The sequence below is a fragment of the Diceros bicornis genome, chromosome 17 (assembly GCF_020826845.1).
Source record: "Diceros bicornis minor isolate mBicDic1 chromosome 17, mDicBic1.mat.cur, whole genome shotgun sequence".
Lineage (NCBI taxonomy): Eukaryota > Metazoa > Chordata > Mammalia > Perissodactyla > Rhinocerotidae > Diceros > Diceros bicornis.
This window is the reverse complement of record NC_080756.1, coordinates 6,089,853-6,115,307: the sequence shown is the minus strand read 5'-3', so window position 1 is coordinate 6,115,307 and position 25,455 is coordinate 6,089,853. Positions and strand designations below refer to the sequence as shown.

The window sequence follows — 25,455 nt, the reverse complement described above, 5'->3', positions numbered from 1 at the left end:
CGCAACCCAGTCTGTATTCAGTGCGTACTGAACAACCAACAACGAAATCTAATTATCGAGCACTTATCGTGCGCCAAACACATGTATTAACTCAATCCACACAACCCTTTGAGGTCAGGACTATCATTACTCTCGTTTTACAGATGAGTAAACTGCGGTACAGATAGATTATGTAACGTGCCTGAAACTGAGGTCAACAACGGGTGAGCAGGGGGCTGGCATTCGAATCTATGCAGCTTGGGCCTCAATGCAGTATTAATAAATCATGAGTCGGTGGATAAATCAACGAAGTGACAGTACCACAGAAGGAACCTAAGAGTAGGACTTCCTAAGAATGCTGTCCTTCTTTTCACGAACGACAAAATATTAGCACGTTTAAAGTGAAATTTAAAAGTTTTCGGCGCTCCTCGGCGGATCCTCAAGCGTCTGGGCTCCGAGCACGTGGGGCCACGAAAGAGCAATCAAACAACTGATCGCACGTGGTTTGCACCACGTCACCGGACCTCGGGAGTTCGGTACTCGAAGCTCCCAACTACCTGAAGAAGCCCTTATGGAAGGCGCTGAGCGAACCCGCCCGGCGGCTCGCACCGGGGAGGAGGCAGGGGTCTCTGCAGCCGCGGAGGGATTCCAGCCGCACGCCCCTCCCTGCCCGACGCCCCATCCCGGCATGCACCAGGGGCCCCGGCGACCCCGCCCCCCGGGAGCGCGTGTGCGCCCGGCCGCCCGGAAGCGCCGCCCGCACGTTGCATGCTGGGAGTTGTAGGCGCGCGCCCCGGCCCGGCCCGCACTCTCCATGAGGCTGCTGGCGCTGGCCCGCGCGGCGCCGAGGCGGGGAGCGCGCTTCGCGCTGACTCAGCGGCGGCGGCGGCGGCGGCGGCGGCGGTGGTAGCCGGCCATCGCGCTCTCTCCCTTCCTGGGGCCCGACCCCGCCCGCCTGCTTGCTCGCGTGCCGGCCCGGCGCCACGCAGGAGAAGGCGCCAGGGGACGCGGAGCGGCGAGATTCGCGAGGCCGCGGCCAGCTCCCTCGGCCGAGGACGCGGGCGACAAGGACAGGGCCGCTCTCCCCGCTCCCTGCGCGCGGCGCCGCTCCGCCGCCCGGCCCTCGGGAGTGCAGGCGGCGAGGCGGGATGGAGTGATAGGGAAGGTGACTCGGGGCTTGGGGGACTCGGTCTGCGCGGGGCTGCGGGAAGGGGGCGGGCGGGCCGCCCGGGCCCCCCACGCCGGGAGGGGTGCGCCGGGGCCGGGGGCCGGGGGGCGGGCTGCGCCGCCGCCGCCGAGCGCGTCCCGAGTGCGCGGCCGCCGGGTGCCGGGTGTTTCATCACCCGGATTGCCACGAGGCTGCTTTCGGGGGAGGGATCCGGGGGAAGGAAGGGGGCCAGGCCCGCCGGGGAGGGTCGGCATCCAGGGGCCGGTGGCCCCCGTGTAGTAAGAGTGGCCAGACCCATCGGCAGTAGTTGTAGCGTGTCCCACCACTTTCAACGCAGAGACCTCAAACTTGATTCACCCCCCAGCCCCAGGACAAAAAAAAGGTATTATTTCTGTGTCGTAATTTGCCAGCACGGACACGCCATTTCTTCTCTTCCCGTCCTCGCAGTTCTGCGGGAGTAGAAAAGCGTGATGTTTCCCTGTAACCACAAGAAAAGAGTACATCTTGAAAGTGTTAATTAGTTGTTACTGGAGGAAGTTACAGTATGTTAAAGCGACTTGTCAGCGTGGTGTTCAAAGGCTGGGGAGATTCAGTCCTGGTCTTGGAACAGTCTTCAGTAGGTGTGGAGGAATTTTTCCAGATTGTTTGATTCTTGATTTAATGGCTATCCAGGAAAGGTTAGGGCTCAATGTTTTAAGGATGTGGCTTACCTTCCCCCAGAACATTTGCTAGATGCGTAATTCAAGTGTTTGGCAACTTGTAACAGATGTTTAAGCCTGCATGGCTATGCCGTGTTAGAACATTGTGTTCGTGCGAAACCTTTTACTGGAAGACTGTCACCTTTTCGCGCAGGTTGTAACTTTTCAGTTGTTTGCACGCACGTTGGTAATTGACCATGTTCCATTGCATGTTGATTATTATCCAAGTGCCTTCTCTGTGGGAGTTTCTGTACTGACAACTGTAGCAAGTTTGTTTCCTTAGGTTGTTTTATTTGCCATATTTTTTCTTAGGACTACTTGCTGTTTCCGTTATTGCAATCAAAGTGACTTTACCAAGCTTAAGCAGTTTTCCCTAAAGCCGTGCCAAATTCAAGGAATCTTTTATAAGACTGCTCAATCTGGGATTCGTAGAAACTCAGATTGTCTTTTCTCTGTGTGCGTTTTTCAGGGGAATAGTCATCAGATTTTCTTGCCGTTTTTGGCTGGGGGTGGCGGAAGAAAACTACTGCCTTTTTTTGTTTCCCCATCTGTTCAAAATCCCGGTTTACTAGTATGATATGATAAATCTAGAATGCTCTGAGTAGTTCTCGTCCCACAGGTGCCTAGCTCTGAATTATAGCTCTTTCCAAATCCAAAACCTATGCTCTACTGTGTCCTAGGGACGTAGTGAGGAACATTCGAGACAGTCAGTCCTTGCCCTTTGAGGTTAATGAGAGAAGACTAGTAAGCTGGCAGTGACAGCATATCAGCATTTAGGAGGAGCGTCTAAGCCGGTTTGGGAGAGTCGGACAATAAGGGTCAAAGAAGCATTCTTGAAAGAGAGGACCTCTAAGCTGAATTCTGAAAGACAAGCAGGGCTTAACCAAGTAACAAGAAAAGAGCAGGGTGTGCAAAGATGAAAGGAAGAATATCACTGGCTTTGCTGGCTTGGGGTACAGAATGGTGAGGAGTCATTCAGAAGTGTTTGGATTTTAATCCTGACGGCAGTGGGGAGCTACACTGCCTTGCTGTAATCTGCAGGTCTGATAGTAACGGTGAGAGAAGGGGCCAGAAGAGGCCGAGCTCTCTTCTCTGAGGCTCTCAGCACATATCCTGATTTATCATTTGAATCAGGTGGGCCCAGGGGAAGAAGAAAAGCACCTTGTAGTAGGGGTCTTCTGACTTGGATCAGATCCTGCCCTCATCATTCCAAAAAGGCTGCCTCCCCCCCTTAGTCTCTTGGCCTCTGATCTTCTCTTTGGTTATGATAATTAAACCAAAAAAAGCCCCACAGCCTTTTAATGGGAGTAGTAAGGCCTGGTCTCCCAGCTCATAGGTCTTGAAAATAAATGTAATTTTTGCATGATTTAGAGTCTGTTCCTTGTTTCTTCAAATAAATACACATTTTGTCAAAAACCAGGTGGCCTTTTGGGGCTTGCCATTTTCTTATTTGAGATTGTTAGACCTTATATTGTGAAAAGGTGCATTGCTTTCCAGAGACTAAAAAAATTCTTAAATAAAAATAGTCAGTATTAAATTGTCAGTTTTTATAGCCACTATTAAAAAACATTTTTTGAAATACATTTCTAGATGGGCTGGCAAGAGCGGACACCTGTAAAAGGCAGAGCTAGCCCATTGTTCAGAAGCTAAATGATGGATTTTTCACTCTCCCACTCCTTCCTCTTCGTGGTAAACACTCCAATAAGGATATTGAACTCTGAGGTCACTATTTAGTCAGCCATTCTAACTTTTTAAAGAAAGGTTTGTGATATTGATAAATGGAAGTCATCAGATTATAATTCTCATAATAAGATCTGGGTTTGTCATTTTTTTACTTAATTTAGTTGCACAATTGCACTTTTAAGTACTAGAGATAGTAAGTAACAACTGCATAAATTAGATACTTCTATTTAAAGTAGAAAATAATTATTTTCTATATTGATGATCTTGAAAAATAAGAAAATTTGAGAACCTTAATGGCATACTTAAGATTTTTAGAAATGACACATTCCTGGCCTGTTGAGCAGGCCCACTCTTCTGAGACTTAGGCTCCTTTAGTTGTAACTTGCATAGTTTCAAAAGAAGTTCTTTTCACACTTAAACTTCTTTGTATAATGTTATCCACTTGTTATGATTTTCTGGAGAAGCGTCCATTTTGTTAAGTATTTTTTCCTTCAACTTTGTGTGTGTGTGTGCAGATGTTTGTGGAGTCTTCTGTGGGATCAGAGGGCACGCCTATCGTAATCAGAGAACTCCAAGGATAGCCGGGATGGATGAACAGGCTCTTTTAGGGCTAAATCCAAATGCTGATTCCGACTTCAGACAAAGGGTAAGTTGAGTTGGCTTAATCATTTTTTAAACCGTGTTGCCACAGATTGCATTAGGAGACTTGAATAAAAAATACATTTGATGATAAAGGCTTAATTTGGGTAGAAATGAATAGAGACAAATTTGAGGTGTTTGAACATATTCTGAATACAGAAACAGTGTTGTGATTTATTTTCTGTTTAGTTGGCTCAACGAAAGTATTAAAATCTCATGTGACTCAAGGTAGGTCTTTATGTCACATCAGTCATTATTTCTAATTATTTAAAAGTTGTAATGCAAAGGATTGTTCAAGGGACTTTTCATAGTAGCAGACATGCATATTTTATTTTTTCATTGCTTGGCTTGGTCTAAACAAGTTGTTTAGCTCTCATGTTAGTGATATTTAACATCCTTGTTATTTAGTACAGCCAGACATGTAAATAAGCAGTTATGATATGCCATGTTTTAGGTTACGTAAAATGATGCCATGATAAGGAACCCATTATGAGGTGCTGGGATATTTGGGTAAATGTAAACAATTAAACATAATGTAGCCTCACCTGTAATCATGTCTATAGCTGAATGATAAAAGAAGAATCTACAGAACAAGCCTGTAATTAAATTTTTTAAAGACCTGTGGGTGGTTTGAAGTATAGGGTAAGTGGAAGGAGAGGCATTTTCTCTTCTTTTTTCTACTCCCATAGCAAAGGATATGTTTTATGAATGAGCTAAACGAGGTTAACAGTCTCACTATAATCTCAATATTATAGCAGTTTTTGTTCTGCTTTTAAGCGGGAATTTTTTTAAGTAGTAAAAAAATCTCAATTTCTAACATAGTACCATGTGCATGCCTCTGCTGTTAAATAAGTAACCAGCCCTCCAGAGAGAGGGAAGTAACAGGAATTGAGATTTAAATATCTGGCTAGGGCCGGCCCCGTGGCTTAGTGCTTAAGCGCGCGCTCTGCTACTGGTGGCCCTGGTTCGGATCCCGGGCGCGCACTGACGCACCGCTTCTCCGGCCGTGCTGAGGCCGCATCCCACATACAGCAGCTAGAAGGATGTGCAACTATGACACACAACTATCTACTGGGGCTTTGGGGAAATAAAAGGAGGAGGATTGGCAATAGATGTTAGCTCAGAGCCGGTCTTCTTCAGCAAAAAGAGGAGGATTAGCACCGATGTTAGCTCAGGGCTGATCTTCCTCACACACACAAAAAATAATAAAATAAAAAAATAAAAAATAGATATCTGGCTAATTACTAGATACCTATCAAACAGGTTAGGGCATCAAAAGATGTTCCAAGTCCATGTCTTCTATGTGTGGACAGATGTCTCCTTTCCTGGGAGTTGAAGCTACCTGCCCTCCAACCCTTAGTCACAGAGTTGAAGCATCATAGTCATCCCCCTGGTCTGGCTTGGTGTTGCATGGTTACTGTAACTAAACGCTTTTGACTCTGTTTAGTTGTTAGATAGACTTCACTGTTATTTTTTATGGGCCTTTTTTGAAATCTTTTGTTTTTTATTAAATTCCACCATCTGACAAATTTTTTAAATGTGCATTATTTTGTTTTTCAGAAAAGTAAAACCTACACATTGTTAGTGATTTTAATACAGGAGGGATGCTTTCATCAAAAAAAAATGGGTCTGTCAGTCACATGCATATGTTAAGCATCCTGGTCCAGGCTTAATTTGATATCCCATTAAGCCAACCTGAGTAACAATGAATTAGGATGAAAAAGAAGGAACCTTAAGGAAAAGTGAATTCTGATAGTCTTGGTGTTGGAGTTCAGGAGTCATGGGAGCATAATTCAGTTTGGTGGTAAGATAAATGACTGTCTGCCAACCCCCATTCTCAGGTGTCTGTCTGTAGTTCTTGTTTTCTACATGGGCAGTAAAGTAGCTGGACTGACTCTGTTGCCACTTAGAGACAGTAGAGCATTAGAAAGAAGGTATGAGATAGAAGAACTAGTTGATAAAGGCTTTGACTTCATCATTGCCACAAATTTTTAAAAAATGCTAGTAACACATGGATTCAGAGTGCAAAGACATTAGTTAAAAACCAAAAACTTTCAAGTTATTTTCACTTTTTGAAAAATAGAATATCTGTCTTTGGCTTAAAACTTGCTGTTATTTAAAGAAGATGGTATATCGGTGACAATTCTAGCAGCTGAATTTGGTGAGTGAAATATTAGGTGGTAGTGCAACATACATGGTTGACTTCCACCTTGTCCCCTGCCCTGGCCCTTGAGCTATAGGAACCCCTAGGTTTCGTGGAATATTGTTAGACAACAACTGAACTAGATTATTTTGCTGCTGCTTCGGTTCCTATGTTCTTAATTTCTAAAGATAGCCTTTATTTACACTTAAAATAGTATTTGGCAACCTTCATCTACTCATCTTCATTTACCTACTTCTCTCGTGGTGGGAGCAGCGGTTGAAACCATGTTTGAAAACCCATTCCCTCATTCATACATTTACATAATACAGGAAACTATCACCTAAATATGATGGCTCTTTTGCTTCTTTTTTTGTAACTTCTAATCCAAAGGAAAAAATAATTTTACGTCTTGACCCAGTGTATATGTGTGTATGTATTTATTTCTGTATATACAAATACACATATATAACTGAAACAAGTTACACAAAATTATTGTTATTCTTACCAAGTATAATGCACTCTGATATTCTCTACTCTGTTTCATTTTTTAAATTGCTGATCAAGACTGATAAAATTGATTTCATCACTAATAGGGCACAAACCACAGTTTTAAGAAATATTGACTAATTGAAATTAGTTTCCTCTAATGCTTAATATTCCTTCAACTTGGTTTCAAGGTTTGTATCTGTACATAATTGCTTTAAAATGATCTAGCAGGGGTTCTAGTTTGTGTGTGATTTTCTTGGCTGTTTGAGATACTTTTCACAGGTTGTTGAGGTTAGTGTCCGTTGTCAGGTGTGAAACCTGTGTGTCTCATTAATGCCAGTTGCAACATGCCTATAGAACAGAGTAGCAGAAGCCTCCCGTTTTCCCAGCCGTCAGAGAGCGTATGGGCTCGGTGCTGCATCCATCTAGAGTACACTTGCTCTCATAACCAGGCCCTGAATTCATGAACACAGGGATGAGAACTACATCTCATACAGCTTTGACCTGTTCAGTTATTTGGTACTTTCCCAAAATTCGTATCGTGCAGTTGTACTCCAATTTTAATCTCATTTCTTAGGGAACTAACATGATGTAGTTGAAGAATTGAAATGCTCTTCTGTGTAACAGTAGATTAAATGACGTAGAGTCTGTTTTGTCTTTTACAGTCACCTCTGTAGTAGCATGTTGTTAGTGCCGTCGAGTGGGTTCTGACTCCTAGCGACCCTGTGGACGGCAGAGTGGAACCCTGCCCAGTCTTTTTGCGCCATCTTCTCGTTTTCCGGCGCTGTATCAGACAATGCTTCTCTGCTATTGATACAGTTTTCATGGCCAGTTGTTTCAGAAGTGGGTGGCCAGGTCCATCTTCCCTTTAATAGCATATTTGCTATTAAATAGGAAAAATACCCTTTATATACCATTTTATAATTGCATATACCTCAGTAGTATAGCACTTGACAGACAACTTCTATGTTTTCTCTCTCCATCCTCTTAATAACCTAGTGATGTCTGCAGGGCATTTTTGTGTTGTCTCCTTTGCTGTAAGGAAACAGGTTTGAGTATCTAACTGATGGAATTTATTTTTTACTTAACATTTTTTCTAGGAATGATCACTAAGTTGCACATATTCAGAAACCTGAATGCAATGTTTTAGATACTTTTCTTTGGATTCACTGATTGGTTACTGGTTTGCTACTCCGAGAATATTTTGCTTTGTATTGGCGGGGCATTGAGATTGACTGTTCCAAATGCATTTTCTGCTTTGCTATCTTACAGGCCCTCGCCTATTTTGAGCAGTTAAAGATTTCCCCAGATGCCTGGCAGGTTTGTGCAGAAGCTCTAGCTCAGAGGACATACAGGTAATTAAACCAAAATTTGCATGCCTCTTAGAAGAATTTAAATTTCTGTGAACTTGACAGGACTGTTAAATTTACCTGTATTTGGAAAATGTTTTCATAAAAACATTTTATAACTTCTGTTGTGGAAAACCATTCAGTGTAGAAATGAGAAAAATAATAAATAATTTGGCCAATCTGGGACTTTTCAGTAAAACTATCCTTTGCCTTCCGCTGTGTACCTGGCAGCAGATCCTAGCTGGAATTTGGTACAGTCAAAACTTCTCTATCTTCTTATGAGGAGTGATAGTTGGTGTTCTAAAAAGTTGGTAAAGGAAGTAATCATAAATTATATGTATCTTAATTTTTTATTTTAATTTAAAGTATATAAACATTCAGTTACAAATCTCTTGATATTGGACCAGGGTCTTTTCTTCGTGTCTGTGCACTAGCATTCACTTCATCATTCTTACGTCGATCACACCCGTAATCCGTCCTCTATAGTTTCCACTTGGGGTCTCTGTAGTGGATTGAGAAACAATGAGTGCAGATTCGTAGACCTTTTAATTCTTTGCCCCCACCTCTCCAAGTCTTCTGGTTACCTAGCACACAGCACATATGTACAAGGTTTTTCCTCCCTGCAGTGTGACTTTCTATGAAGTCTTTGTAAAGCATTCAACCTAACTTTTACAAAAACAGGAACTCTCATCATGCTCATTTCATTAGTTAATGTGATAGTCAGTTAAGTTACTTAATTACAAAACTAGTACAACTGGCACAGTGAGGCTTGGGGAAACACAACTGACTAGCTGTAAGCAGACAACTCTGGTGGGAGCTGATGCCAGTGGGATTAGTGATGGCTCCTAGCTGGAGTTCTTGTGCGGGTATCGGTTGCTATGTTTTATAGCCGAAACCAAGTGCTCCAGTTTAGTGAAAGTTGGTTTTGAGAAATCTGTCATATGTCTTAGAGTAAATAAGGGCCAGCTGTTAATTAACGGGATCCTGTAGTTTATTTTTTGAGTGGAAAATCTAAGTCTTGTGTAATTAGTTAAGGCTTCAGTGTCATCCATGATAAGAATAGAAACTCTAAGGTCTTAGGGGAGATGCTAATTAAACCTAATTTAAAAAAAAAAAACTTTTAAAAGATTAAGTTTATCATCTTATGTGTGAATTTACTTTGGTTAATTCGTGTAGTCTAAATTAAGATAACATCTCCGTTCTATATTAACCAGCCTCATTTATGAAAAATTCCACGACTGAGCCTGGCCTGAACCAGCTGTCTTGGATGAACAGATTGTTGTTCACTAAAGGGACTTTGTCCGAGTTCATAGCTGCTTTACTGCAACTCTGCGTCACCCCTAGAGAGACAGTTGAAGGTGGATGGTTGGTGGATATTGATTTTTGCTCCCAATTTCTAAGGGCAGTATATCTGTAACTTGGTGTTCTGTATGAATTTTGAGGCTAGACTGCCAGCCCAGGTGATCCTGCTCGTTTTGGATATGGTGAAAATGGAACTGTCTAGGGTTGAATTTTAAGATGACTCTGATGACTATCTCTGATTGGCCTCAGTCTCTGACTGTTCTACCATTTGTCATTTTACACCTAGCCTTTCTATTGTGAAATGGAGAAGTTGTTCTGAGAATCCTAACATCTGGAATTTAGGGGGAATGCCTCTGTTTGCAAAGCACTATGCTTAGAGTGCATCTTAATTTTTTTGGATATTCTGCTCACCAGATTTAATGGAACTATTGAATATTGTATAATACTTAAAGTTCTCTTAGCTTTTTAAACAAATGCGTGTGAATGTAATAAATGAAAATAAGTAGAAAGCAAGCCGAAGGTCTAGTTTGAGAAATGTTTTGACTGTGTTGTTTGTTAATATTTTGGTTTTGATTTGTTTTCTGCAATTCACACTTTGCTTGTCTAATTTCCCTTTTTTTCTTTTTCAGTGATGATCACATAAAGTTTTTCTGCTTTCAAGTACTAGAACATCAAGTTAAATACAAGTAAGGCTTTTCTCACTGTTTTGACTCTGAGATTTATGGGGAGAGGCCATTTTTTTAGTTGTTAGCTAACTAGTTTTTAACTAACTAGTTAGTATTTCCCTCTTTGGGAAACCAAAATACAAGTTGTAAATGGGCAGTGTGTGTTACGTCAGTTTATAGATGTGTTTTGATTTATCCTAAAGAGTTTTAAGAATACTGAGTTTTGGTTACTTATAAAAATCCAGCCATTTCACAGGAAAAATAGATTTCCAGCTTCTCTGGAAAAATTAGAAGATCTAGCAGCACCGAGCCCGGTTCTCTACGAGACAACTCTCTGCTGGAGTTGAGTGGCCGCGTGGGCACTTGTATTCAGAACCCCTGTCCTATACAAAAGCAGTGAATCGCTGCTCAGAGGACCCTTAGTTTGCCTATTGATTTATTCTGTAAACCGTAGACATCAGAACATGGACATATTTCCAACTGAAAAATTGTGTAGCTGCCATTTTGTTTCAACATGAACTGAACCACAAATCAAACTAAGATTGATATTGATACCCCGCTTGCCACTCCCACCTGTGTTTTTTCTGTAGTGGTGATGAGAGGTGTTACCAGTTTATTTTACGGAATTTTAGATGATTGAGTGCTATACAAATTCTCCCTTTGACATATATGAGGCTGTTGCTTTTTGAAACCACAGACATCAAATATAGCCATTATTATTTTTCTTCTCTATTTTGAACAGATATTCAGAACTAACTACTATTCAGCAACAACTAATTAGGGAGACGCTCATATCTTGGCTTCAAGCTCAGGTAAAATAGTCATTTCATTCAGTACCTCAAATTACCGGATATTTTAATTTTTATTTTTGCAAGTTTGGAACTTCAAAAACGTAGATCATTTATCCTCCGTTTGATCTCATAGCTTTTTTTAAAAAGCGCTGGTTTTGAAGATCATGGGTAGATGAAAAATTAGCAGTAATTTAAAATTGTATCAGTAACTAAAACTGTCATGCTCTCCATGACACATTGTAGAAACTTTGGTATTAAAATGTAATTTTTTTTTTTACTACCTGCCAAAAGCAGCCTTTCTGTTCACTCTTGAAAGGTGCGCCCCCCAGACAGCCTCTTCACCAAGAGCCCTTTTCAAAGGGCCAGTAAGTTTGCAGGATGTTGTTCTTCGTTATTTTTAGCGAATCTTCACATATAAAGCAGCTGTGTAGCTAGAATTTTTATTTTCCTTAGAGAGCAAGCAACTAGAAGAAAAACAATGGAATTTTTTTCTTCTTAGAAAAAATTATAGGAACTAGTAAAACTCTGCACATGAAACTTCTCTAAAAGTGTGAGAATGAGAAGTAACGTTAGCCCCCTTGTTCGCTTGACTGTCCTCATCTGGCCCCTGAACTCGTTTGGTCATTTTCAAGCGTGTTTGTTGCACAGCTAATCTAGACTTTGTTGATGTTTGGTGGGTTTTTGCCTATTAATGATAAATAGGAAGACAATGTGTTTGAATCTTTCAATTTACATTTAATTTCATGGACTGTTTCTCTGTTTGTCAGATGCTGAATCCCCAACCAGAGAAGACCTTTATACGGAATAAAGCAGCCCAAGTCTTCGCCTTACTTTTTGTTACAGAATATCTCACTAAATGGCCCAAGTTTTTTTTTGACATTCTCTCAGTAGTGGACCTAAATCCAAGGGGAGTCGATCTATACCTCCGGATCCTCATGGCTATTGACTCCGAGTTGGTGGATCGAGATGTGGTGCATACATCAGAGGCAAGTACCTTCCCATTAGTTTTTAGTTTTTAGTGTAGATTTTGTAGGAGATAATGGGCATATAATAAAAGGAGCAGGAAGTCTTTTGTTTTTTTTAAGACAAACTTTCTTAAGAATAATTATAAATCTGCCTAACATTTAAAAAAAATGACTTTTGTTTTACAAAGGAACTTGGTTGGTATTTTTTTCCAGGTGTAAGTTGAAATTAGAGTATTACTTAGGGGTTTTTTTTAAAATATGTAAGCACTTTCTCCAGTGAAATACACAAATTGATTTTCTCCTATGAATTTGTAGAGAAACGTGGTCTGTATTGACTCCTGCTATACAGTCACTGAGCGAGGAAGAAGCATTCCTTATGAATAATGCCAAGTTCTTCTGTATTCTCAGTCACAAAGCCCATTGCCTTAGCCTTTCTCTGGTTCGTCATTACCCGATACAGCTTTCTTATTCTTAAAGAACATAATAGAAATAGCTGAATTCAAATGTATAATAATTTAAGGTCATTGTATGTCAGACATATTTATAATTTTAAAGGCTATCATGCATTTAAGTTATTGTCATTTTCTTAAGTAGTTTATCTTGTTTACATAACATTGAGAAATAACTTGACATGCTTAAGATTTCTAAGCAATGTTTATTTATAGTTTGTGTTTTAATAAGAAATTAAGTCTGCCACTGAGGAAGAGACTGGAAAGAGCAATTAAAAAGAACAACGGGATATGATTTTAGAGCTGATAAATAGAACACTGTGGCAGGGAATGTGTTAACGCGTCTGGAAGTTTGGCAGTGAGGAAATTGCTGTGTTCACATGTCAAACGTTATTTTGTGAGGTAATCTACTTGGATTGCGTATAAGGTGTTTTGTTTCATTTTTTAGGAAGCTCGTAGGAATACTCTAATAAAAGATACCATGAGGGAACAGTGCATTCCAAACTTGGTGGAATCATGGTACCAAATCCTGCAGAATTATCAGTATAATAATTCAGAAGTGACGTGTCAGTGCCTTGAAGTAGTTGGGGCTTATGTCTCTTGGATAGACTTGTCCCTTATAGCCAATGATAGGTAGGTATACCCATGTTTTTAAAATGTAAACCTGCAAAATACAGTATGTAAAACTCATAAATTTGAAATATTATCCCCCCATTCCCAGGTTTATAAATATGCTGCTAGGTCATATGTCAATAGAAGTTCTACGGGAAGAAGCATGCGACTGTTTATTTGAAATTGTAAATAAAGGAATGGATCCTGTTGATAAAATGAAACTAGTAGAATCTTTGTGTCAAGTGTTACAGTCTGCTGGGTTTTTCAGCATTGACCAGGTCAGTAAATTTATATAAAAGTTTTGAAAATTGTTAGAAGGATAGGTAGTAATTTAAATTGTTTTTTCCTTCTTTAAAAAAAATTTTTTTTTTTCTCTTTTAATGTTGGAAACTCTCCTTGAGATTATAATAATGAAACATTGTATCCAGAAAGCTATAATGTTATCTGTAGCATTTGCCAGGGACAGTAGATTCCGCCAGTTCTTAAACTTGAAGATCTGGGGTGGTACCTGCAGTTGTGCATTTCTAACCGACTCCCACGTGATGCTGTTAACTGCTGGTCCGTGGAGCATACTTTGAGTAGCAAGGAACTGTACTACTTACATGACAGTGCATTTTGACCAAAATTAGACTCAACAATTACAAATACTTGCACCATACTTGTGGATCATTATTCATTTGACCTGTTAGAGGTTAGCCCTGACAGAGTGAGGCCTCTGAGTGTGGTAAATTAGTAACATAGAAACAGAATTTGAAGGTTTTTATTTTAATTTTACCTGTGACAATGATAAAGAATTACTAAGGGATCTTTGTATAGCTGAAATGTCAGTAATACGGCCCTGCTGTTTTCCTTGCTCACGGATGAGTGGTAGTATTTTCTTACATTGCTAATAATTGTCTTATTTAGTCCCTGGTAAAAAACCTAAAATGGTGAAGGTAAAATCTCTTTCTATGGGAGAACATCATAAGGATAATTAATAAAAATAATCCAAGTTTGAGTTTGGGCTCTGGTGCCGGTATGACTATAGGCAGGTGATTGTAATAGTTCCATCTCTGCAGCACAGTTAAGGCTCAAAATAAATAGTGTCAGAAAGGGCTGTTCTAAATTGTTACACATTCCACAATAGGACAGCATTAACTTTATTAGAGAGTATTTACTAAGTTCAGTTTCAAGAGAATGTTCTGAAACCGTAGATCTCTTTTTTTTAATTAAGCTTTTATAAAGCTGGCAGTGTCTCCAGGACTATAATCATTAGAAATAGGTGTTTAAAGAATACTAGTGGATAATAATAGTAGAAGAATTCAAATTCTAAAAATTCCCCAGTCAAAATGGTAGACTTGTTAAATGTCTAATGTTAGTTTAAAATTGAATCCTATACTTGGCACTTGGTTCATACTAAAGTTTTGAGTGGTCCCTCTTACTCTGAGGTGGGAGGTTTTCAATTGAGGTCTGTCTTGATTGCATATAGGAAGAAGATGTTGACTTCCTGGCTAGATTTTCTAAGCTGGTAAATGGAATGGGACAGTCTTTGATAGTTAGCTGGACTAAATTAATTAAGAATGGAGATATCAAGAATGCCCAAGAGGCACTACAAGCTATTGAAACAAAAGTGGCACTAATGTTGCAGCTACTAATTCATGAGGATGACGACATCTCTTCTAACATTATTGGATTTTGTTATGATTATCTTCATATTTTGAAACAGGTAAATCCTTGTTTTGATCTTTTTGTCCAGTAGATAATATAAAAGAGCCATAGAAAATTGGAAAATATAGGAAAAATGACAATAAGACAATACCCATAATTCTACTACCTAACAATATTTACTATTAAATATTAATATATTTCTATCCTTTTTTTTTTTTTTTTTTTCCTTTTAGCACCTTAGCCAGAAAACAGGAATCGCTAGGTTCTAAAATTTCCTAGACTAACAGGCTTCAGAATTAGTTATAGGTTAGGTAATTTTTTCATTTTGAATCTGTGTTTATTTCTAAATACAGTAGAAATTTTGTTACACATGGTTCATTATTTTAATTACATGTACATCATTTCTTATAAACAAATTTTTACAATTAAAAATTTCCCGCTAGAGAGTTGCTTCCAATAAGAACTTAAAATGTAGAAGGTATTAGTCTCCATATTATAGCATGTAGCCTTTTAAAGAATTAGTAACTTCTCGTTATGACGTTAGATGAAAGAGCCATTCCTGTTTTCTTTACATTGGATTTGTTGAATCAAGGCAAGCTTAAAATTATTTTTTTCCAAACTGAGTTTAGCTTCTCTTTTATTGTTGTGAACATAACACACGTCCGCACGCGCACTTTGAATAATTTTAGGCACGGTGGAGAGGTATGAAGAAACTTAAAGTCACTATTGGTCATCCCATTGTTTATCTCAATAGATTTCTAGGCTTGTTTTGCCTTGTTTAAAAATAAGGGAAAATCATACTTTACTGTCCTCGAACCTGCTTCTCTGCTGAATGCACAATAAGTATCTTTAAAAATTAAATTTACCTACATGTCTACCTGCATGTCAAGTTTTTTACTAGAAGAGGAGTTGCTGGCTCTTAGGTTAGGTACATTGTAAGTATAGAAAGGGGCTGCCAGCCTGCACTCCAGAAAGGTTGTGTGCATGTTTTAGAAGATCTTAATCAGAAAAATGTCCCGATAAGCAGGTATAACTTTAGGAAACCTAATAAATTATTGCTTATTTTTTAACAGCTCACAGTGCTCTCGGATCAGCAAAAAGCTAATGTAGAGGTAATTGACTTCTTGCTTCTTTTAAACCAATGATAGAATCTCTGTCTGCAGCCTGCATTGAAATATAGCTTAATTTCAAAGTCTATCAAATTAAAGGAGACTAATTGACAAAAGATACTTTATTCTTAATTTTAGGCAATCATGTTGGCTGTTATGAAAAAATTAACTTATGATGAAGAATATAACTTTGAAAATGAGGTAAGAATTTCTCACAGAGGAGAAATCAGTTTTAATTTTACTGTTTATGTACATGAAATTAATAATTCAAGTTTTCGTTATTTTAGGGTCCTTTGAAACGAGCTATTTCACAAATTAGTCTTGTTCATATTGACCTCGACCTTAGGTGAAATTAATGGAAGCCTCATAATTCTTCATTTTTGGTATTTTGTCCCTTTTTAAAACAACCCTTTTGAAAAACACGTTGTAGCATTGAACTGTGTAAAATATTGACAATATTATTGGTGATCGTATCTCACTTTGTATTTAATAAGAGTGATGAGTTGAGGCCCGGTTGGGGACCTCAGATCATGTGTCTGTGGGAGAGTGGGAATGAGGCACTTATGTGTCTGGACTTGCTCTGGTGAGAAGTCTTGTCCAGGGCTGCCAGAGAGTCAGGTTCTCCTGAAACACGAGGGCCATCATGGGCTTTCTGGCAGCTCAGTCGTGGCGTGTACTCCGGCTGTGTGCTACAGTGGTCTACCCCACCTCAGGCATTCAGAAACTTGGGACTGTAAAAGGATGATAGTGGTGATGACCAACACATAGCGCACTTACGACGTGCCAGGCTCGCTACAAATAATATCTTCAGTCGTACAATATTACAGTTTTTACAGTCGACACTGAGCTACAAGGAGTATAAATAAGGTGCCAGAAGTCTCGCAAAGCCCACTGGGAACCCGTTCCAGCTCTAGACTCTCGTCCTTAACCTCCTCCTCATGCTCTTCCTGGCTTTAGGCTTTCGAGGTCTAGGGCTATGTTCAGGAAGTCTTATTTGTTAGCAGGAGGGGAGAGGCCACTAAGCATAATAAGTTTTCCTGTATAAATAAATATTGATGAAAAAAATAAAAGTATGTATTAAATTTGTAAATGCAGAAAACTAATAAGAACTCACTATTTACATGAATTTTAAGGTCTTTTAAGTTTTTAAAATGAGAATTTTAAAATACATCTTAGGGTGAAGATGAAGCTATGTTTGTAGAGTATAGGAAACAGCTGAAGTTGCTGTTGGACAGGCTCGCTCAAGTTTCCCCAGAGTTACTGCTGGCTTCTGTGCGCAGAGTGTTTAGTTCTACACTGCAGTAAGTTTGTTACTGTTTCTGTAACAAGTCACCTCTTTCTTTTCTCCCTGATGGTGGTCTCCAATAAGTGATTCACATAACTTATTTATATTACTTATTAAGATCTTACGTGTATGTCTGAAACTGCTTTTACGTTGTCTCTGATTTATCGTGATCCTTGGGGGGCAAACACTGACATAAACAATAAAATGGATTACATCAGTTATTTTTACTTTTGTGATGTAAACTATGTTGCCTGGCAAAGTTATCAGTTGTATGATTTTTTAATAATGAAAGAGGTTTTTGTTGGTGTCCTTGTATCCTGTGTAGCACTAGTTGTGTGAAAAGTTTGTGTTCAGATTTCACTGACGTGTTATACCTTGGTAGGAATTGGCAGACGACACGGTTTATGGAGGTTGAAGTAGCAATAAGATTGCTGTATATGTTGGCAGAAGCTCTTCCGGTATCTCACGGTGCTCACTTCTCAGGGGATGTTTCAAAAGCTAGTGCTTTGCAGGATATGATGCGAACTGTAAGTATACTGAAGATAATTTATTTTGACTATAACTTTCTGTTTTCACTATAAGCTAATGGGAGTTCTTTAATTGTTATAGCTTAGTATCTGTTAATACTGGGGCATCTTGACATTGCAATAAATAAGGATGGATTTCCTGACTTTTTCCTGCTCCAGCTGGTAACATCAGGAGTAAGTTCCTATCAGCACACGTCTGTGACATTGGAGTTCTTTGAAACTGTTGTTAGATATGAAAAGTTTTTCACGGTTGAACCTCAACACATTCCATGTGTACTGGTAAGTATTCGTTTTACTCTCATTTTTTGTTATTTTCCATGTATTTCAGCTAATAAGCAGATAGTATTCTAACTTTTATAACCTTTTCCAGATCCAAAAAGTCTTGAACACGCTGAAACTAACCCTACCTCCATTTCTTTAAAAAGGACAGTTTCTGTGTAATCAGTCATCTGAAACAAAACTTTAACCCTCCAGAGTCTATTTGTGTATAGTATGGGAATACCATATATACCTGGTTCCTGCCTCCTAGGATTAGGAAGTAAAATTTGATGTGAACACAAATATATCCAGACAATAGCAATAAAGCCTTAAGTAAGTGCAGAAAGAGTAAAGATGTCTCTGTTTCTTTAGATGGCTTTCTTAGATCACAGGGGTCTCCGGCATTCTAGCGCAAAAGTACGGAGCAGAACTGCTTACCTGTTTTCTAGATTTGTCAAATCTCTCAAGTAAGTACCAAATTTCAGCTATTACTTTTAATTCTCATTTTTAAAATTATTAAATAAGACATTATTTGCTAAGGCATTTTTTTATCAGGTGTTCTTTTTTGTATCGTGATGTTATGACTTCTTTTCCTTCTCATTAGCCAGGTACTTTGTTCATCATTAAAAAGTGATCCGTTTGCATACTTTTATATGTAACACCTGCCATCACTAATGACATTAGTTACTTATTTAACCAGCAGTTTTATTGCCATGAGTCACTGTATGCTGTCTTTGAAATTCTAAAGAATATGTTCCTTGGAAATACATTTTTAACCTAATCTGTTTTGTATTGTATTGTTCTTTACTAGTACCATTTTTTGGTATGAAAACTACTTGTTCTCGGGGCTGGCCCCGTGGCTTAGCGGTTAAGTGTGTGCGCTCCACTACTGGTGGCCCGGGTTCAGATCCCGGGCGCGCACTGACGCACCGCTTCTCTGGCCATGCTGAGGCTGCGTCCCACATACAACAACTAGAAGAATGTGCAACTATGACATACAACTATCTGCTGGGGCTTTGGGGAAAAAAAGGAGGAAGATTGGCAATAGATGTTAGCTCAGAGCTGGTCTTCCTCAGCAAAAAGAGGAGGATTAGCACGGATGTTAGCTCAGGGCTGATCTTCCTCACAAAAGAAAAAAAAAAAGAAAACTACTTGTTCTTAGGCTTATATGGTTGTAATTTATAAAAATCATAGCTAGTCTTAATAATCCCTTGTGACTAGCTTAGAGCTGAACTTTTTTTAGTTCTGCCTTTAAGAGGAATTCGGTATTTTAGCAATTTTTCAAGCACTATTATGTGAGTAATTGTGATTTTCCTTTTTGCCTTTATTCAGTAAACAAATGAATCCTTTCATTGAGGATATTCTGAATAGAATACAAGATTTATTAGAGCTTTCTCCACCTGTAAGTATCCTTCTAAGTTATAAGTTTTCCCCAAATATTGAGGCCGCATATGTCTTTAGCCTTTAGTGTTAATGCCTTTGTGGGCATTTTATTTTAATGGGGGTGAGGGGTGGGCATGCAAGGGTTGGTTAGTTCTGTTTACCAAACTCTGTTGAGGTATAATAAGCAAAACCTAGTAATAGAAGTAGGGATCAAGAGTTGACTGATAAATCGGGCAGTGTCAGATATGGTCTGCTCTCTCTGTACTGTTAAATGTTGGTGAAGCATTTGATGGAGAAGGAAAAATTCAAGTTGTGAATTATTCTCGATTTAGCACTGTGATCATACTGGCCATTCTCAGTGACTGCTAACTATTAGACTGAAGTTTTTCTGTGTATCTTCAGTCTTAGAGTAAAAACAAATGTTAATGCTAGTTGATCTAAATATTTTGGTGTCCATGTGACTAGAAAGATTTAAGTTGAGATATTTTGTAAGCACATTTTGACTGATACATGTTTTTTTTGTTTTGTTTTGTTTTGGCTTTTTTTTTTTTTTTTTTTTTGTGGGGAAGATCAGCCCTGAGCTAACATCCATGCCAATCCTCCTCTTTTTGCTGAGGAAAACTGGCCCTGGGCTAACATCCGTGCCCATCTTCCTCCACTTTATATGGGATGCTACCACAGCATGGCCTGACAAGCGGTGCATCGGTGCACGCCCGGGATACGCACCCGGGCCACCAGGGGCAGAGTGAGCGCTATGCCACGGGGCCGGCCCTGACTGATACATGTTTTTGTGTAAAGCAAAATACTGACATTGACTAATTTTTTTCATTTTGATAAGTTATTACTAGCGCTGCCACTTGAAAAGTGTTTAAACATGAATTAATACTTTTGTTTTTTTAACTAAGTGTCGGTATTTAGGGTGCAAAGGTTATGTAATTTCGCTGCATGAAAGGTTACTAGTGAATTATATGGTTAAATTACCTTTGCTTACATACTCTAGAAACCTATACATGAATAAGTATTTCAGTGGTTATGCCAGTTTTCCTTGGCAGTTCACACTCATTCATAAGACTTAGGTGTTCAAAAAGCCATATTTAGCCATATTATTTTAGTGATATTGGAAATTTTTCATGTTTTTCATACAGTACATATAAACAAGGACTTGTACTGAGCCTGTAATCTTTTTTAGTATAGGAAAAGACCCGGTTCACATTGCTTTTACCGAATGTTGACTGCTCAATAGGGTTATGAGTGCTCATTTTTTGAGTACCTTATATTTATATAGCTCCTTTATCTTTGTGTTCTCAACTCCTAGGGCAGGGCTTAGTCCTAGTGGTAGTTAATCAATGCTTTAGTTACTTCTATATAGAGACATTTCTTTTTTAAGAGATGAGGAATTCTTTTATAAGACTACCACATAATTTATCTGTTTTAAGACTAGGTTTTTATATAATTTTTTTCTCAATTATTTTATTGAGATCATAATGAGTTATAATATTGTGTATGTAATTTATTAACAGGGAACATTAGTGTTGGACCTAGAGGGGCCTTTGATATTCTTCCCCATCCTCTTGGCCTCTCTGACTGTATAAATGTAAAAAATAACAGTAAATGTAAAAAATAACAAAACCCATTAATAAAAATTGGCTAGTATATGGGATGTTTGCTTGTGCTTGAATGAGATCTGTTGTTTTCATTTGCAGTCTTATTTTCAGATGTTCTAAAGTAATGACGTGTGTGTGTGTGTATTGATTGTGTGGTTTTGTTGTTATTCAACTCTTAAACACTCTTTAAAGTATTAACTGTGTGGCCTTTGTACTAACACTCAAAGCATCTTTGTACATCTCACTTTTAGCCTCGTAATCTTACAAATAAGAGTTTTACAAAAGGAAACAAGTGAGAAGGTTAACTAATAATTGTCTTATATGACCATTTGCAAAGTCTTGTCAGGGATAGAATTAGACCCGTGATCTTTTGACTTCTGATTCAGTTTTCTTTCCATTATATAGTCCTGGGAGAAAATTTGTTTTTATAAGTACTCGACCTACTTTTAATGATGAATTGATGTGATAGATTACATCTCTTGTCTGTCCCTCTTGCACTTACTCTGCTTAAATGAGAGGAACAGAACAAAGAAAAACTGCAATCAGACTGCATTTCCTTTTAGGAGAATGGTTACCAGTCTCTGTTGAGCAGCGATGATCAGCTATTTATTTATGAGACAGCTGGAGTGCTGATTGTTAACAGTGAATACCCAGCGGAGCGGAAGCAGGCGTTAATGAGGAATCTGTTGACTCCACTCATGGAGAAGTTTAAAATTCTGTTAGAAAAACTGATGCTGGCACAAGACGAAGAAAGGCAGGCGTCTCTAGCAGACTGTCTCAACCATGCTGTGGGATTTGCCAGGTGAGTGTGATCGCAGCTCAAGTTGTAAGGTGATCATCTCTACACACACACAACCATTTACTTGGATCTTTTAGAATTGGGCACACATGTTCCTTTTGTGAATTCAGTGAATTAGAATATTTAGCAGAAGAAGGCAATGGATCACATAACATTCTGCATTTCTGGCTTGACAACTGTCTAAAACCTTAACTCCTCTGACTTCTTTGATATAAACTGATCGTGTATTTAAGGGGATTAGCTAAAGTGTTTGTATACCAATGGCCTATTGAGACATCTTGGATCCGTCTTGGTACCTTAAAGAGAAGATCTGAGGCTTCTTAGCTGTTGCCTTGTGTCCTGAAGACCACTCAAGCTGCTGTTTTTCTCTCTCCCCATCTTGTTATTGGCAAACAATTACAGGGTGAAAGGTGTAGTGATTGCTAATTAGAAGCTATATAGAGAAATTGCTCTACAGAAGACTTCAGTGCAAAAGCTAATATTAGAGGTTGTATAAATAACTTGATTCTAAATTTACATGGGTAGTTTGCAGATCGTCTAGCACAGCCTAGTCATAGTAAGTAGATTTTTTTTTCTTTTTTCTGCATACTCTGTCAGGATCTTAGTAAAACATTAAGGTGGACTCACATTAGAGGGATTGTATTAACTACATCTCATTCATTTCATTTAATTTGAGCCCTTTCTGGAATGGTAACTAGAAGCAATAGTTTACAAATAACTGTATTAGCTAAAGATAGACGTAATTGTGACCTGGAAAATAAGGAATTGGCTTCTTCATTTCGTCAGTTTCATAATTTGTTGTGCATTGTTTTTGATTACTCTATAAAACTTGTAAAGAATAAACTTTAAACTAGTTGTCTGATTTGCTTATATAGTCGAACCAGCAAAGCTTTCAGCAACAAGCAGACTGTGAAACAATGTGGCTGTTCCGAAGTTTACCTGGACTGTTTACAGACATTCTTGCCGGCCCTCAGTTGTCCCCTACAAAAGGATGTTCTCAGAAGTGGGGTTCGCACTTTCCTTCATCGCATGATCATTTGCCTGGAGGAGGAAGTTCTTCCCTTCATCCCTCCTGCCGCAGAACACATGCTCAAAGGTTGCGAGGCCAAAGACCTGCAGGAGTTCATTCCTCTCATCAACCAGATTACGGCCAAGTTTAAGGTGCCACAAACCTTCAGAGCTCAGAGAATCTCCTGGCTGAAAGATTAGGTGTATTTATCTTTAGACATATTTTGGCGTTTGCCGATTGGTATTTTTAAAATATGAGTTAGTTGAGGACATGGATCGTATGTATTTTTATCATCCCCAAAGTCTACAACACTGCCTGACACATAGATGTTTTAATAAAAATAGGCCTTATCTGTTCTGTGCAGCAGAAGAAAACTTTTATTCTGGTGTTTTAGAAAAGCAAATAAAGCAGCATTGAGTACTAAATATCTAAAGAGGTAAATAAAAAACATTGTAGTTTGGGTGCCCAAGCAGGAGTTTAAAAGTGATTAAATGTACTAAAGTCAGTGTTACACATAAGGAAATTTAACCCAAGTATAAGCTGGCTGATAAAAATGGCTAACACTTCGGTAGTGCTTTCTGTGTTCAAAATCTCTTGTAAGCATGTTCTTGTACGTTAATTTATTTGATCCTTGTAACAACCCTAGGAGATAGGTATTTTATAGATGAAAAAATTGAGGCACAGAAAAATTGAGGAATTTGCCCAAGGGCGTGTAAAGTCTGAGAGCTCAATCATATAAATTCATTTATAATTTAGCAGTAGAATTTATTTCTTGAGAATTTAAATTTGAAAATAATCCAGGGCAATATTCGATTGTGAAATACGTCTGACTCCGTATTATTTTATTTTTTTTTCCCCTAAAGCCCCAGTAGATAGTTGTATGTCACAGCTGCACATCCTTCTAGTTGCTGTATGTGGGACGCGGCCTCAACACGGCCAGAGAAGTGGTGCGTCGGTGCGCGCCCGGGATCCGAACCCGGGCCGCCAGCAGCAGAGCGCACGCACTTAACTGCTCAGCCACGGGGCCAGCCCTGACTCCGTATTATTTTAACGTGAATCTTGAACTGTAGGAAGTGGGTTCAACTTAACCATTTTGAGGCTTTCAATAATGTTTATGCTATGTAGATTTTGTCTTAACGTTGATATTTGCTAACTAAATTATGTAAATATATATCCTACATGGAAACTCTGGGGAAAGGTTTTATGTAAAACATGTTTTTTGTACGTTTCATATTAATAATTTTCTTACTCATTTCTGAAGTAGTAATAGTTGTTTCTTATCTTCAGGTACAGGTATCCCCGTTTTTACAACAAATGTTCATGCCTCTGCTTCATGCAATTTTTGAAGTGCTGCTCCGACCAGCAGAAGAAAACGACCAGTCTGCCGCTTTAGAGAAGCAGATGTTGCGGAGGAGTTATTTTGCTTTCCTGCAGACAGTCACGGGCAGTGGAATGAGCGAAGTCATAGCAAATCAAGGTCAGGGCGAGAGCGATGCCTGAGTTGTCTGCTAATGTCCTTGTCACAGTTATACATCTATGTGAGCAAGAGCTAGTTGAAGTAAACACTGAACTTCTGAACTGGTTGTTTGTTGGCCCCTAGGATAAGAGTTCGTTAGTATCAGGGTAGGAATCAGCTTCACATAGAGGACCTTGAAGTTAATTTGTATTCAGTTCCCCTTTTCCTAAGGCAGGTTCTTTAATGGGTTCTTTATAGCATGGTGGCTACTTGCCAGATTTGACCTGACAATTGAGTCCTGCTGGCCAATTTGCCATTTTGAAATGAAAAATAAATGGGACTGTATAGATCAACATAAAGAATTTTGCTATATAGGAAATCCAGGGGGCAAGATAACAAGGGAATAGTGATTTTTCAAAGTTTTATGCTTAAAATTTAGGAACTGAGGGGCCGGCCCAGTGGTGTAGTGGTTAAGTTTGCACACTGCTTCAGCGGCCCGGAGTTCGTGGGTTCGGATCCCAGGCACGGACCAACACACTGTTCATCAAGCCATGCTGTGGTGGTGTTCCACATACAAAAGAGAGGAAGATGGGCATGGATGTTAGCACAGGGACAATCTTCCTCAAGCAACAAGAGGAAGATTAGCAACAATTGTTAGGGCCAATCTTTCTCACCAAAAAAAAAAAAATTTAGGAACTGAGTTAATAAAAATTGAGGGATCTTATCAACTCTATAAATGCTTTTGTCTTGTTACTGTATATGAAGTGAGAGCTTCAGGTTGCCTTTCTAGTTCTTTTTGAAACTGAACTCAAGTTTTTTTTCTATCCAGGTGCAGAGAATGTGGAACGAGTGCTGGTGACTGTCATTCAAGGAGCCGTCGAATATCCAGATCCAATTGCACAGAAAACATGCTTTATCATCCTCTCCAAGCTGGTGGAACTCTGGGGTAAGGTGGTTTTTCTTTAAACTTCATTCCTCAGCCTGTTTCCTAAGACTCTTAGAGATGAAATGGGACCCTGGCCCTAACACAGACGGGAGCTGAGAGTTAATTTTCCCCAGTGATAAATTAATTGACTTTCTTTTTATACAAGATGAAAATTTGAATTCTCTTGACAGGAGGTAAAGATGGACCAGTGGGATTTGCTGATTTTGTTTATAAGCACATTGTCCCCGCCTGTTTCCTAGCGCCTTTAAAACAAACCTTTGACCTGGCAGATGCACAAACAGTGTTGGTAAGCATCCAGGAATCTTGGTTCACCTTGTGTAGATCTCATGTGTTCTAACTCACAATTTCTTCTTAATATCAGGCTGATTATATTAGGTTTCATTGCCTTTATATATATATATATATATATATATATATATATATATATATATATATAAAATTTCAAATTAGGATTCATTTTTAAAAGGTTGATGTTACTTTCTGGACCTTTTGTGGATTCTTAT

General features: G+C 39.0%; 1 protein-coding gene across 2 annotated transcripts in view; it reads left to right on the top strand.

Annotated features, from left to right (window-relative positions):
* The first annotated feature begins 880 nt into the window (after positions 1-880).
* Positions 881-25,455, top strand: part of XPOT (exportin for tRNA) — a 34,577-nt gene continuing 10,002 nt past the window's right edge. Inside the window, exons 1-21 of one of the 2 annotated variants that reach the window (XM_058557723.1) lie at positions 881-1,144; positions 4,044-4,174; positions 8,069-8,151; positions 10,077-10,133; positions 10,855-10,924; positions 11,671-11,893; positions 12,770-12,950; positions 13,039-13,207; positions 14,398-14,634; positions 15,650-15,688; positions 15,824-15,886; positions 16,862-16,986; positions 17,353-17,497; positions 17,657-17,776; positions 18,128-18,222; positions 19,088-19,157; positions 21,306-21,544; positions 22,417-22,702; positions 23,838-24,027; positions 24,836-24,952; positions 25,123-25,238. In XM_058557723.1, coding sequence (XP_058413706.1) covers positions 4,115-4,174; positions 8,069-8,151; positions 10,077-10,133; positions 10,855-10,924; positions 11,671-11,893; positions 12,770-12,950; positions 13,039-13,207; positions 14,398-14,634; positions 15,650-15,688; positions 15,824-15,886; positions 16,862-16,986; positions 17,353-17,497; positions 17,657-17,776; positions 18,128-18,222; positions 19,088-19,157; positions 21,306-21,544; positions 22,417-22,702; positions 23,838-24,027; positions 24,836-24,952; positions 25,123-25,238 — 2,685 coding nt within the window. In that variant the 5' untranslated portion in view covers positions 881-1,144; positions 4,044-4,114. Of the gene's footprint in view, positions 1,145-4,043; positions 4,175-8,068; positions 8,152-10,076; positions 10,134-10,854; positions 10,925-11,670; positions 11,894-12,769; positions 12,951-13,038; positions 13,208-14,397; positions 14,635-15,649; positions 15,689-15,823; positions 15,887-16,861; positions 16,987-17,352; positions 17,498-17,656; positions 17,777-18,127; positions 18,223-19,087; positions 19,158-21,305; positions 21,545-22,416; positions 22,703-23,837; positions 24,028-24,835; positions 24,953-25,122; positions 25,239-25,455 lie in introns of those variants that run through there. The other variant, XM_058557722.1, reaches the window with a different exon arrangement.